Genomic DNA, 15,355 nt, shown 5'->3' with positions numbered 1-15,355 from the left:
TATATATTTTACAGGAGATTTTTGTGATATTTTAAGAGCATCTCAGAGAGAGAGAGAGACGTAGAGCATTTTAACAACTTCAATATGAAGTTTAAATGAATCATGGATAAACTACTAAAAGTAAAATTAAACAGTACAGGGGCTTAGATGACTACCACACAAGGCCATTGAGGAAAGGTAGATTTTGATGTTAAACTACATTTCAGTCTGTGTGAATGCAGGGGGGGACAGTGAGGTGGGGGTGATAATAAAGGCAGGAGGGTACATTGCAGAGGGTACAGCCCATTCAAGGGGCTGTATTTGGATGGGGTTGCAGAGGACAGATATTTTCATCCAACACATGGTCGGTACATGTGTCAGAGGCTCAGAACACGTGGCTATTGCATGCCCAGACCTGGCGAAGACAATTGTCTCCTAGACGTATGTAGTGCGATACTGGAGACCGTTTTTTTTTGTCCAGGAAGCTATTTTGGGCCCAGAGCATATGGCAAAGTCACCAAGAGGTGTCTGACACGCATACATGTAGCCTGACATGAACCAATGACCTCTTTATTCTGACTGGAAGAGCAAAGATATAACATTTAAGTATCAGTAAGTATCATTTTAAAAATAGAAAATTATTTATTAATTCGAAATAAATGTAGAAGACATACAGTACAAATACAATGCTTGGCTGTCGAGGCCACCCACTGTTTTAGTTGTTTTAATGTGACTTGTGTGTTTTGATATGGTTATTATCGAGTTATTTCTACATTTCAATGAGAATACAACCAAAATTGAGTATTGTAACGACACAAAATGTATTGTAACTAACGACACAAAATCCTTACAACAAATGCAAAAGTACAAGCAGCAGTGCTGTTGGCTATCTGTTCTTGGCTTGCAGTTAATACCTCCATCACTCCAGACATCCTAATTCACTTTTGCCTCTTTTCCACAGCCGGTTTTCTGGTAGGCCTACAGCTCGACACAGCGTGACTCGGCCGTCACTTTTTGCGTTACCACTGAGGTGTGTTCTGCCTATTTGAAAAGTGGCACCCGAGTCACGATTTGTCGAGCTGTAGGCCTATCAGAAAACCGGCAGTGGAAAAGAGGCATAAGTTTTAGTTATTTTAAATACATGAAAAGATGTTCAGCCATTTCTCAACCGTTTTATTGTCACTAACCGACTATTGTCACCCCCCCCCCAAGAATTGCAACACATTGTGTGCATTCTGAATTTAGTTAGCATAAACTACCCACAACAAGAGCAAAACCCACTCATTAAAGTGCAGTATGTAAGATATGTTGTAGATTTAAAAAAGTACAAATCATTTAAAAAGGTACAACTGACAGTCTTTCCTTTAAGGAAAAGAATACATTCAGGGCTGTAAAACCATGGCACTGAATGGGAGGCATGTCTATACCATAGAAGTTAACAACCGGACAACAACGTTCCCCAAACATTTGTTTTTCTTGTGCAGTAAGAAGGAAAGAATCTGGTTTCTGCTCACTTCACAAAGTTGTCTGATACTCTTTATGCTAGTCATATTCTGTAAAATATGGTGGTTACACACTTAATCTATTTATACTATACAAAATCTACATTTGTGCAACTCTCTATAATCAGTCTACACTCAAGCACATAGCCTATACATTTACGTACAGAAAGCATTTAAGAACGACCTTATACAGTTTCAAGTCAATTGCTACGTTTACATGAGATATTACTGAATGAACTCATTTTAATTCTGAATAAAGTTTAATTCCACTTTGAAAACGTCATACAAACACTTCTTAATTCGGAATTAAATGTAAGATCAAAGTAAATTCTACAAAACTGTTTAATTCGGAATTATTAATTCGGAATTAAAACCGTCATGTAAACGTAGTGAATGTGGCACATTTTCCTCACATTTAGCTAAAAGGCTCTAACACTGTTTTTGTCTCTTTAGTCCTGCTGTGGATGTTTGAGTTGTCTTTGCCTGCACCTGAAGACAGAATTACACATGGGAGTTGATTGTTGTTGACACCTGATGTTTGTAACTGTTCATCCCCGTCATGTCACTGCCTGTGCAGGGTCAATCCATGTGAACACCCACCCATATCCTCATTGTCAAGTGTTTTGCCTTTTTGAGGGGCCTGCACTCGGCTGGCCACAGCATGCTCCAGGCATGTGTTCTCAGCAGAGGTGATGGAGGAAATGGGGAGATGGGGGTCCTTCTCTGGACGGAGCTCATTCGCTCTTCCCACTCGCCTGCGTATCCGGCTCCATGTCAAGCTCCGTCAGGCAGCAGTAGCACAGAATCTGGGTGAACTTGGTGGCGGCAGCTGCCAAGATGGACAGAAGCGGGAGAGAGAGTGAGATGTGGCACGTTTCAGTTTTAATATGAAGCTGAAATCAATCACAGATCTAATATTAACAGTCAAATTAAATACTAAAGCGGTCTAGGTGTCTACTCCATAAGGCCAGTGAGAAATGTAATCGAATGGAAGCCAGTGCGATGAGCAGCATGAAAGAAAATTAACTCGTGGTTAAATGTGATACATCAGTGGGCCTGCGTTCCATGTAACTGACTAAGCTGCCGGGAACAGGGTGTAATAGTGTTGTACGTCCAGGGCTGGGCAGGGCTGGGCTGGGACCACAAACTGGCCCGGGCATTTTTGGCATAGACCAGCCCCTCACCCCCACCCGCGTACTATAAATATGATGAGCTCAGTCCACTGTTTATCAAGGCTGCACTGATGGGCCGCCCCGTCTAAATTGTAGGCCGGCCTCTTGGGGAACCACCGGGAAAATGCCCTGTACGTCAGATTACCAGCACAGCCCTAAGTACGCCCTTGGAAAGGCCTACTAGAGGTCCAGTCTGTCACGTCTCACACCTCCCTTCTCTTCACACATTTGGCGCGGTTCACGTTGACCACCCTGGCCTAAAGCCTGGTATTTCTCAGCTTCGGCATGAATGAAGCATTTAAAAGAGTAATGACCTCAAGTAAACCCAAAAACCAACCCAGAGTGGGCGGTATATTACTGTGTTGAATGACTTTGCATTTCTGAGGTGGATTTGTATGTTTTTTCACTTGTGTAATCCTAATATTTTTGTCTTTATCATCACTTCTCAGACTGAATCATCAGATGACGTGACAAAACTGCACAAACACACACTTCCTTCTCAGCTCTGAAAACTGCACTATCACACACTCCCTTTCCAGCACTGCACACTTTCCAGAACGTTTGAAAACTGACACACTTTCACCAATTCCGGCATTCTGCACATTAGTTACAATATCAAACTTTTTAAGTATTGGGGGAAAAAACTATATTTCTTTCTAACTGTATCTTACTGTTTTATGTTCTCAATCCTTTTCTGCTTCTCACATAGACCAAAAAAACATGTACCTGTATGTGGTTTACATTTCTGTTCGTTTGAAGTTCTAAATCTCTCCTGACCCATGCAAAACGACCCTAGCTAAGACCAGATGCTAAGACCAAGGGGCTAAGACCAAGGGGCTGGTTACCATTGAGGCGGCTGAGGAATTTGGGTCTCCTGTCCTCAGGCAGGTAGATGCACAGGTAGTACACAGGTACGCCAGACAGGGCGATGCCTATGCCGATGAGGGAGTTGATGGTGTCGCCGTAGAGAGGGACGATCACCAGGAACAGGCTGCACAGGCAGTAGATGAAGGGGAACAGCAGGGTGAGCTGTGGAGACCAACAACACTTATAAATCAATTTTTGTATCAAATACATTTATATTTCAAATACATAATATATTTTATCAACTATATCATTTTTACTATTTATCAACATGAGTTATGTCCCATCCCATACATTTTCCCTCATTATATGTTCACCAATCTGGTCGCGGCAACACAATTGAATGCAGACTATTACATGTAATGCAAACACAATTCATCATTATCTGAGGTAATCGTCAGTGTATATTTCAAGGAGGTCATGGAAGTTTACACATTCCTCACAGGGCACTCTTGGTTCCAACACCTTATACTGTAGGTGATCACACCTGCTTGTATACCACTCTCTACTCTCAGTGTAACCCATGACTGTATAGCGTGAACAACTTAGATACAGTGATCCGTTATTGACAGATGTGAACAAGTACTTGTTCACATCTGTAAATAACGGATCACTGTATCTGCGGAAGGGACAACCGATCACCTCTCTCCTTCACTGCTCACCTTCACCGGTCGGTGTCTGTCGGGCTGGGTGATGCGTAGATAGATGAGGCCCACCACAGACAGGCCCACGTACAGCCAGTAGCTGAAGCTGAAGTAGTTGATCAGCTGGAACACGTCTTCCACACACAGGAAGATCAGTCCCATCACCCCCTGCAAACAGCCCACACGCACGCACGCACGCACGCGCACACACACACACACACACACACACACACGCACACACGCACGCACGCACGCACGCACACATACACACACACACACACACACAGACAATGGTTTATGCCGTGGGGCACTCAAGGAAACAGTGGGCTAATAGTGTTGTCCTGGTCTCATTGAACAGAGCTGAATGGGTTCTTTTTGTTTATGTAGAAGGGCATTTATATGATGGCACAGATACTACCGGAGACTTAATGTCACGTGATCTGTCTTGTGTTCATGTGTAGGAGCAAACACATCTTGTCAACCTACTTAAGGTCATGCATCAAATACGCAAGAGATTTATAAAGCACAAGATAGCATTTTCAGATAAATTATGTTCAATAGTAAACACAATAGTTTTAGTTTGATGACGTTTGGGTTTAGTAGTAGCACACCCACAGCTAATGTCACTATTTTATGGAATTGATTTCTTGTTGTGTCTAGTGGATTATCTCAGAAGCATATTCATTGCTTGTGCATTAATTACAAATGACTAATTAATTTATGGTCATTGCCCTAGCTAACCCAGCAAATCCATCATTGACCCATATACAGCAGATATTAGGGGTTCATTAAAAACATTTTTGGGACAATTTTCTATTTCATGTGTAACAGACGATAAAATGTAATCTAATCTAAAATAATCTAATCTAATCTAATCTATTCTTACATTGAAGATCAGGGCAGGTATGGGTGTGTAGCGGTCAGCATGGATCAGGCTCAGGCTGTCTGGGAGGTGTCCCTCTCTCGCCCCAACAAAGAATAGCCTGCCAGAATACAGGAAGACAAGTATGAGGACAAACATTCACCCCTGGGGGAGAACACTCATCAGGAAATCAAACTTGAACAGTCAGTGACATAGTAATAGAAGCACTTTAGTGCAATTTACAACATGGAATAAATTTAAACCTTACACATGTAACCCACACATAATTGGTAATTTGGTAAAAGCTTATCACCTGGAGGCTGCGATGATGGAGGCATTCAGGCCACCGTAGCAGGACATCGCCACGGAGATGGGGATGATCCAGTTAAAGGGGCCCAGGACTTGATTCCCGAAGGTCTGGAAACAGTTACAATATACTGAATTTGGTGATGAAGGATAAAGCTCATACTGTCAATAGACCGTAGGTTATGGTAGTAAACTCAAATGCCATCTTTGTTCCAGTAAGGTATATAACTTCATGTGGCCTGCATCAGAGTTGAATAAAGTAGAAGTACTTCTACAGATGTCATTACACCACTAGTGGTATGATAGGCCAATCACATGGTTTCAATCAACTTTGTAATATCATGCTACTAGTATTGTTATTCCATCTTGAAGAGTACTTCTACTTCTACTGTACGTATATAACTCTGTTCTGCATATCTGGATACTCACCACGGCAACTGCGTCACTGGCCAGTAGAGAGGGCATATCCAGCACCACGTAATAGGCCACGTTGGTCAGCAGGTAGATCACAGTCACGATGGGCATGGATATCGCGATAGCCAGAGGCAAGTTCCTAGGACCACAAGAGAGACTCTATGAGCATCAACTGGACCTATGTAACACTATGCTTTTTCCTTTGGAAGAGTTTGTGCTGTCAAACCCCAGAAGTATTGTTACTTAAAACTGAATAGTTATCAGAATTGAAGTCATATCCTGTCACATCATAAAAAAAACCTTCATAATTAGGCAAGTAAATCAGTGTGTGGATTTTGAAAACTTGTGATACAGCCATTAAGTGGCTAAGAGCTGCTAATGCCTTGGCAGCAGCGATGTGTTGTGGTGAGGTGTGGTGGAGCACTGTGCACTTTGTATCTGCTAGTGATGTTGGCTATGATTATGTCCTTGATTGTAAGTCACTTGGGTTAAAAAACGTCTGCCAAATGCAATGTAATGTAATGTCATGTAATGTAATGTAATGTAATGTAATGTAATGTGAACCACACCTCTCTGGGTTCTTGATCTCCTCTGTGACAAAGTTGAGTGTGTCCCAGCCGGAGTAGGAGAAGAGGGCGGAGTAGAGGGCCAGGGAGATGCTGCCAGAGTCCAGCGCCGAGCCCTCAAACGGGTTCTCAAGGTTCTGGGTCTCTCCTGTCAAGGAATTTGTGTGGGGTGAAAACAGACTCAACTTTATTCAGGCGTACTTTTGGTATCATACAGCTTACTTGTCGTGCTGTAGATACGTACATATTATTGACGACCTACAGGTGCAGGCCATAAAATTAGAATATCGTGAAAAAGTTGATTTATTTCCATAATTCCATCAATAATGTTAAACTTTCATAGATTATAGATTCATGACCCACATTGCAAACTATTCCAATAATTTATTTGTTTACTCTTATATATTTTGGGCTTCCAGCTCCAAAAAACAAGAATTAGGTATCTCACAAAATTCACGACTTTCTTCAGAAAAAAGACAGAAATTGGCATCACATCAAATCAGTTGAAATTCTGTACTTTCTAAATAACATGTCAATGTTTACTATTTGGTTAGAAATGCCTTTTACTTAATCACTGCTGCCATGATGCGTGTAACATTGAAGTCAATGGCAGGGCATTGCATATACAATATACAATATCTTTTATTTGTCATTGTGACAAGCACAACGAAATTGTGCACTCCTCCTTGTTGAAGCAAAAATAAATGAAAAATAAAAAATAAATAAAAATAAAAATAAAAATGGAATAAAAAGAATGGTATGTATATAAAAACTATGCTTTTGATGCAAAATTCAGTTCTGTGATGGCCGCTGCATAGAAACTGTTTTTCAGTCTGTTTGCATGGGAGTTATGGAAGCCCAAATATCCTTGATGCTTTGCTTTCAGCTTTTTTTGTCTGTAGATCTGGTGACCCACATTTCCCTCTTGATAATTCCCCATAGATTACCATACCACGTTTTGGTGCTTTGGTGTTTTTGATATTCTAACTAACCAGACATAACATCCCATTAATTTTCAATGAGAGAGAGAGAGAGAGAGAGAGAGAGAGAGAGAGAGAGAGAGAGAGAGAGAGAGAGAGAGAGAGAGAGAGAGAGAGAGAGAGAGAGAGAGAGAGAGAGAGAGAGAGAGATGTTGCAAGACTGGGAGAGTCACTGATAAGGGGGGGTGTCCTGCCTTGACAAGGTTCAGTGGAGGTGTGTCAGTTTTACTCTCCATTTCCTCACAATTATAAGCAGAAGTGTAAATCCCATTCGCCCCAAATTCTAAACTTCCCCTACGAAATGTGCTTCCTGCTTCAGAATTGCACAGACAGGAAATAATGCGCTGGCGGCTTTATCGCAGTCATACTGACAGCCACTTCCTGACTCGTCTCACAGCTGTGTGGTGACAGAGACAGCTCCCGACTACGTTCCTGCCATTTCAAATGATATCAAATGATATGGACATAAAGGAAAAACAGACAAATGTGAAACGAGTAATCTGAGGAACCAGGCCCACGGCTCAAGTGGTGCCAATCGATACCAATTTACCCAATGAATGGTCAATATCAATCAGGACTGAACTGAGCCTGGGCATTTTTGCATGCTTCCCTCCAAATTCCAGGCCAGTATGTAAAAAAAAAAAGTCAACAGCATTGGCCCCTGAGCGCTGTTGGCCCACCGGGCAGTGCCATGTATACCCTGTATTACTAGTCCAAACATGATACCCATGGCTTGGTCCCTACCTGCCATGATCTTCATGATGCCGATGGTGATGATAAGGATGAGGGCGGCGAGCTTGGTGTAGGTGAAGAGATCCTGGACCAGCGTCCCCCACTTCACATACGCACAGTTGATGAAGATCAGCAAGCCTGAAAGAGCACACACAAACATCAAATCATTAACATCAAATGTTTCTGAGAGGCCAAATCCCAAAGCACAGACTGTATATAAATAATATAAATAATAATTAAATATAATTTGGGACACTAAATATCATCATAAATGTATGTACATCACACCTACTCTATGTGACTAGTACATCCTTCTCAAGCTTTAACTACCACTAACAGAACAAAAACAAAACAAAAACATACAAATTCCTTAACAAAGCTGATGATGCTATAGAAGCGTAACATTTTTCGCTCTACTAACAAATGAACAAGTGTCAAGTGTGCTGTAAAGCTTTTTTTCTTTCGAAAAGCACATGCGACTTGATGGGTGGTATGGCCTGTTTGTGTAGGACAGGTTGAAGGCTGAGTATTAAAATAACTCCCAATCCTCTTTTGGGGATTATCAAGATATTCACAACTTGACATGAGTATTTAAAGGGTCCCTTGGCTGAGAGCCCTAAAACACATTTTATTTATTGAGTAGTCATTGTGTGCTGACTTGAGCTAAGGAACACAGGGCTCTTGGATCTTGGAACAGAAGGTCCCCTCCAAATGTGAAACATAAGTTGGCGGGAACGTCTTGATGAAATCTGATTATTTAGAATGGCAATCTTGGGAACATACAGCCTGGACTTACTGTGAGGCTGAGAACAACTGAGGGCCTGTTTCAGGGTCTGTGTTTTTTAGGACACACACACACACACACACACACACACACACACACACACACACACACACACACACACACACACACACACACACACACACACACACACACACACACACACACACACACACACACACTTATTTACCCAAGTGGTAGTCATTTCTAGTGAAAAGCGCCACTTATCTTAAAATGGAATGTAAAGAAATGAGAACTCCCAGATACTACCCCAGACATTGCTTTCTGATGAAACCATGTATTAGAACCTCCTACGCTAAATCAAAGCCACTATCTAGTCTCCACTTCCATATAAAATGTTTCAATACATTATTCTAAATGCTTCTGTCAGGTTTGCTAAAATATACATTTCCTATATTTTGTGTTTTGCGCAATGTCAAATTGCTTTTAAACATCATTTTACAATATGAATATGTAGTTGACCCTGGAAATGTCAAATGGCATCATCTAACATGAAAAACGTTTCATTCACACTTGCATTCTGATGGACACCGATCAAAGTTTGAATGTTTTTTTAATGAAAACTTTAACATTAATTGTTCATTTTATAGGGTTTTGTAACGTTATTACATGCAACACAAACACACCAGACCATACTTTAATAATATAAAATTGTCTGGATTTAGAGAACAATTATTTAGCTTGTCATGTAGCACCTACATTGATGAGGAGGTCCTAATGTATAAAGTATTTTTCTGCCACATGGTCTTACTATGCAAATAAACAAAAGAGATTCTCTAAGGTGTGCTGTACCACATTAAAAATTTAGAAGTTGATTTGACAGACACAATTCCCCAAGTGAGAAATAATATTTATAAAAAACATGTTTGTGTCTTTTTATTAATGCTAAACCATACAAATGCAGGATTATGCTAAACTTGTTCTTCTTCTGTTTTCTTGGAAATTTCTCCTCTTTAGGGCATGTTGAATTACTTGGTTCAAAGTCTTTATCATGATATCACATTGACAGTTCCACCATTATGCTTTCAGTACTCTCTCAGAATTCATAAAAGTACACTAAATTGAACTTGGTCTTCAAAAACACAATATTTCTTAGCAATTGTGAGATTTTTGTCAAATCTCAGCTCTTTTCTACTATAAAAAATCAAAGGAACACAAAAAAGTGGCGTCACGTCGTTGACATGAAAACAGACCACCGTTTGCCATCTGGGCTTTCCGCAGCATGCCAACCAGACCATGCCAGTGGTGTAGTACAGCTTGTTCTAATCTGCTACTGTTACTGCACAAACAGACTGCACAAAAACACGATAGGCTGCCAGTAGCAGCGGCAGCAGCTATCTGGGTAAATAGAGGAGCGTGTCTTTAGGGGGTTTATCGGGGCCAACTGAGCCTATACCAGGGCCGCTGTAGCCAGCATTGCCCGGGCCCGGGACTAAGTCTTCTGAAAGACACCCACCACCCCAAACCCACCCAATAGTTACTGTACATATAATGTAATGAGGACCCAATTCTGGCAGAAGGATAGAGGGGTCAGTTGTCCCAGGCCAAGGGGGAGAGAGAGGGCCCAGAATTGGGTCCTCATTCCCTGGGCCTCGGCCAAATGACCCGATTGTCCCCCTTGTCAGCTTCCCTGGAGCCCACCTCTCCGATTCGAGAACAAGTCATGTGTCTGCATGACTTTCCTTCCCTGCCCGCCCCTCCTCCCCCTTGTCCAAACTCAATGACAGAATGGGAGTGTGTGCATGTGTACAGTACAGGAGACAGAAAGAAAGAGGTGGGTGGGAGGAGGACAGTGGAGTGGTAGTGGACGTGTTTGAGTGGGAATTGGAAGCTAGGACCGTGGTCTGTTGCAACCTGCGCCTATTTTTACGCCCGCTGCTGCTACTGCTGCTATTATTCGTGCTCATTTAGAGAGGAGAGAGAAACACTCCTATTGGTTAATGGTTACAGAGGGTTGAGTCAGTGCAAGCTTGGGATGAAGGGAGTTACACAGTTGAAGGGAGTTGCACCGTTACACTGTCACCCAAATACCATTTCAGTGAGCCACTGTCGACAGGAGAATCCTGGAAGGGGGATGGGGGTGGGGTGGGGGGGGGTACAGACTAGAAGCAAGCATGCAAGCAAGACCAATGAGGTGGACGTGGGGGGATGCAGAGTTGGTTGGCTGGCAGGCAGACAGGCAGACACATGTCACTGAGTGCCAGTCAACCGAGCGGTGAGCGCACTGGTACCAAGAGCGCTGGAGTACTCGTCTTCTTAACACACACACACACACACACACACACACACACACACACACACACACACACACACACACACACACACACACACACACACACACACACACACACTGACACACACACACAGTACTTCCTCTTCCAGAACAAAAGGGTCAGTGGCTGGGAAAATATTGCGGAGTCAGCATCAAACAGCGCGGGAATGAGTCAGCAGAAAGTGTCTCTCCGTCTCTGTGTCTCCCTCTCTCAACCCTACAGTAGCATCACCCACCACTGCATTGCAATGCAAACATCCCCAATAAATCTAGTCGCCGCCCTCGTGCAGTGGCAGTGGCCTCGGTTGCCAGGGAACCCAGGAAGTCTCACGCCCACACACTCTGTCTCAAAGGGGATGAGGAAAAGTACAGCCTGCCGGATTTTATAGGTCACACGTTTTCTCCTCATTTTCAAACAAAAAAAAAGCCTTCAGTCTACAGCGTACATACAGTATATCCACACCCGCTCCGCTCCCCATATTTCCTCATATTCCTCTCTTCCACCCTGCATGCACAGCAAGGACGTAGTCTGTCAGGTGGATGGTGGGGACATGTCCATACCATTTCTGAGATTATCTTAAAGGCCTCCGCACATCGGCTCCGACAGGACTGCGGAGCACTTTTGCTTCCGACACAATTCCGTACCGACCCCCAAACCCAATTTCGTACGAGCATAGCATGGATAGTCAATGGGCGGCTCCGTCAAAATAGAACTCATCTCTAATCGCTAGCCGATGTCCGCGGTGTCCGCGATGTCCTTCTATTGAAAACAATGGAATCGAACTTTTGCGGAGCAGTGCTCTGCACTTTGTCGGAGCCGGTGTGTGGAGGCCCTAAAGCGGCCCCATTACTTTATAACAAATAGAATGTAAAATATTAATCCTGAAGAATTTGTCCCCACCACTATCCAAAACAAACCTACACAGATGATGCACAGCCAGTAGGCATACAGAACAACTGTCACCGTGGCACCATGACATGAGCCCATGGAATGAACTCTGAGTCTACTGCAGGAAAATCTGAGAGGTCTTGATGAATGTATAGATGACTTTTTGAGTAGTTCTCACCAAACTTGAGTTGAGTTGAGTTTTACAGGGACAATGCAAAAGGCAACTGAATAACATGACTTGGAATAACATGGCTTGGAATAACATGGCTTAGAATAAAATGCCCTCTGAGTTTGACCTGTTTCTCTATAACCTTGGCTGTCTGTTTAAGAAGAGGTGTCAATCCCACGACCAACAAGTTTCGCCAGAGCCACCGTCACTGAGTTCAATGAGTTTAGAGTTTTATCAGCTGAGCCGGTCAGAACAGATTTGTGCCAGGGTTTTGTTCTTTCCAAACCCAGGATTCACAAGTGGATGGACTTGACAGCCCTCAGTATTACACGTAACATGGCTCAGAGAGAAACATATCAGGCACTGTGGTGAGTGACAGAATAGCATGGCATGGCCTGTGGCCTCTAAAGCTACCTACTGTACATTTCTGTCTAATAAAACCTTGACTTGCAGCAGTAAACGGAAACATAACAGCAGATCTATCAGTTAAATGTTTTTAACAGGGCAGAGGAATTGAACTCAGGGACTTCTACCTAACAGCCAGCAATCAGTGTTAACTGCAATAGGGAACTAAGTACTGTATTGGCAACTCATGGCATCTGTGTTACAAAGTGAAAGTAATAGATCTCACTAAAAGCCATATATTTGTGAAAGTATAAGGCACAGGTTAACCACACCTCTCAACTAACATGTTAACAGTTCATACATGTAAAGTAGTAGAACTCTTACAGATGTAATTGCAACACAAGTAGTATGATATTACTTGATATTAGTTGTAATTGATAGCTGGTCAAAATTAAATAATAATAAATGTACTATCTAATAAATACATGTTTTGTAATATAATTCAATATTGTTTTCATGACGTTTTTTAGTCAATCTCAATTTTAGAGGCCTCAATTTTGGGGGCCACGTGGTTGGTGCCCCAAGCACTGGTTGTTGCCCTAAGCACTGTGCATACTCTGCTTATGTCTAGAGGCGGCCCTGTCTACTTCTACCATATAGGGTCTTTCTCAAACCCTAGGCCAGTGTCCTTCCAAGTGTATCAGCCTAATTAGTCACGCCCAGTGATTGGATACTTTTTGGTGAACTCTACAGAATATCCAATCACTGGGTGTGACTAATAAAGGGTATCCAATCACTGGGCGTGACTAATTAGGCTGATACACTTGGAAGGACACTGGCCTAGGCTTTGAGAAAGACCCAGGGCCGGAGCTATAGGGAGGGCGAGCAGGGCATTTGCCCCTGGGCCCAGGGCACTCTTGCATTGGTGGTGGGGGCCCAATTGTGATCTTGTCAGGCCATATAGGGGGCCCGATAAGTATTTTGCCCTGGGGCCCTATGTGCAATTGTTCCGCCACTGGAAAGACCCATAGAGTGCAACTCTGGGTAGGCCTACTGCTGTACTCACAGATACAGGCGGCGGCGATGAGGCGCACGGCGTCGTAGGGCGGCTGGCAGGTGGGGTAGAGCGCCTCCACCAGGTAGTTGGCGAAGGTGAGCGAGATGATGGCCTGGCTGGCCGGCTCCACCAGCAGGATGGAGGTCCACAGGCGGATGAAGGCCAGGAAGCCGCCGAAGGCCTCCAGGATGTAGGCGTAGCTGGCGCCCGACTTGGTGATGGTGGTTCCCAGCTCGGCGTAGCACAGGGCCCCGAACACCGAGAAGATGCCGCCCAGCGCCCAGATGACCAGCGACAGCCCGTAGGAGGCGCTGTACATCAGCACGCCCTTGGGGGACACGAAGATGCCCGAGCCGATCATGTTGCCCACGATCAGGCAGATGCCGTTGCCCAGGGAGATCTCGCGCTTCATGACCATTTTCTCCTCCGTGCCGCCACCTGCCGCCGCCTTCAGGTCCGGCTCGGATTCGGCGGGGGACGGCGGGCAGCACGTCCGGGTCAGATCCACCACCTTCTGCTTCATGGTTGCAGAGTTGAGATGGGACCTGAGGAGTAGTTGGCGTTAAAGGGGACTGAGGGGCATCTGGGTGAGGTTTGAACAGTGCGGTCCCCTTTTTATGCGGCTATTTTGGAAGCCTGCCTGCCTGCCTGCCTGCCTCCACTGTCCCCCTATGCACTTGTATGCATGCTGTGGTATTGTTACAGTTACAGTGCCCTGACCTAGTTGACAGACTGTCACGGGCTAAAATTACCTATAGCTCCAGGGCCGCTGCTAAGGTTTTGGAGGCCCTAGGCATAACTGGTTTGGGGGCCGAAGCACTCTGCGCACTCTACTTATGTCTAGAGCCGGCCCTGTATAGCTTGTTAGGTTTTAAAAGTCAAACATCCCACAAAGGACAACTAGATTGTACTTGCGATTTGTTTCCAATGACACACTTTAAAAATCAAGTTGTGGTTGTATTTATTTAAAAAGACACAAATCTAGTTGGTGAGTCATAGGTCAACACAGAGCAAAAAACAATGCAGCGTTTTTTTTTAGGGAACATGACTTACCTTTTTTCACACTACGTCTCAGAAGTTGCTCATAGAGAGTTGAGGAAACTTAGTGATGCAATATCCTCCGTATCAACGCAAGTCCAGGAGCAGCTGGCTGGTTGGGAAGGTAGAACACGTTGTGGTAGTAGTGGTGGTCGTGGCAACGTGTAGTGTGGGACAGCTTCCCGGACAAGAAAGAGTGGTTAACCCCCAGCCTTCCTTCCTAGGGGTGTTGCAATCCTGGCGGCTGTCTGTTTCTGGGCTGTTTTTCTCCTGGCATCGTCCTCTCGTATTGCCCCTCCTGTCTATTTCGAGAAAGTGCCACTCAAGGGTGTCTGGCTGGGCCCCCAGAACACCACCCCCCCCCCAAAGCCCCCTCTACCCTCACTGCTTCTTGATAGTGCAGCCAGGGCAAGGCAAAATCAAAACATTCCAGGAACAGGACAGTGTGTGACATATGTGCCAGCACCAGGCAGGGCACATCACTTCACATAAAGGATATTGCGTAATGTTATCACTGATCTTGTGAGTGACTTCCAATAGTATCAACATCAGTGTTGACGGGCTTGAGTTTTCTCTCAATGGAAGAAAAACATACCATCCGCTATCTATTAAGGCACCGCTCAGTACTCACAGACAAGACCGGTGAAAGAAAAGGGGTAATTTCAGGATTGTTACTCAAGCATGACACTTAACTGTTTGGTATGACTAAGCTGAACAGTGGCAAAATGACGACATCAAAAGTCCTCTTTCTCCATGACCACC

General features: G+C 44.0%; 1 protein-coding gene across 1 annotated transcript; it reads right to left on the bottom strand.

Moving 5' to 3' along the window:
• Nucleotides 1–1,228: 1,228 nt before the first annotated feature.
• Nucleotides 1,229–14,882, bottom strand: LOC134465682 (Y+L amino acid transporter 2). The gene is made up of 10 exons (XM_063219482.1): nucleotides 14,609–14,882; nucleotides 13,565–14,100; nucleotides 8,034–8,159; nucleotides 6,313–6,457; nucleotides 5,759–5,882; nucleotides 5,337–5,440; nucleotides 5,048–5,144; nucleotides 4,180–4,329; nucleotides 3,499–3,682; nucleotides 1,229–2,310 (listed from the first exon to the last, which is right to left on the bottom strand). Exons 2-10 carry the CDS (start codon nucleotides 14,076–14,078, stop codon nucleotides 2,216–2,218), a joined length of 1,539 nt encoding a protein of 512 aa, XP_063075552.1. The 5' UTR covers nucleotides 14,079–14,100; nucleotides 14,609–14,882; the 3' UTR covers nucleotides 1,229–2,215.
• Nucleotides 14,883–15,355: the final 473 nt, after the last annotated feature.

The sequence above is a fragment of the Engraulis encrasicolus genome, chromosome 16 (genome assembly GCF_034702125.1).
Source record: "Engraulis encrasicolus isolate BLACKSEA-1 chromosome 16, IST_EnEncr_1.0, whole genome shotgun sequence".
Taxonomy (NCBI): Eukaryota; Metazoa; Chordata; class Actinopteri; order Clupeiformes; family Engraulidae; genus Engraulis; species Engraulis encrasicolus.
This window is presented reverse-complemented; position numbering and strand designations above follow the sequence as displayed.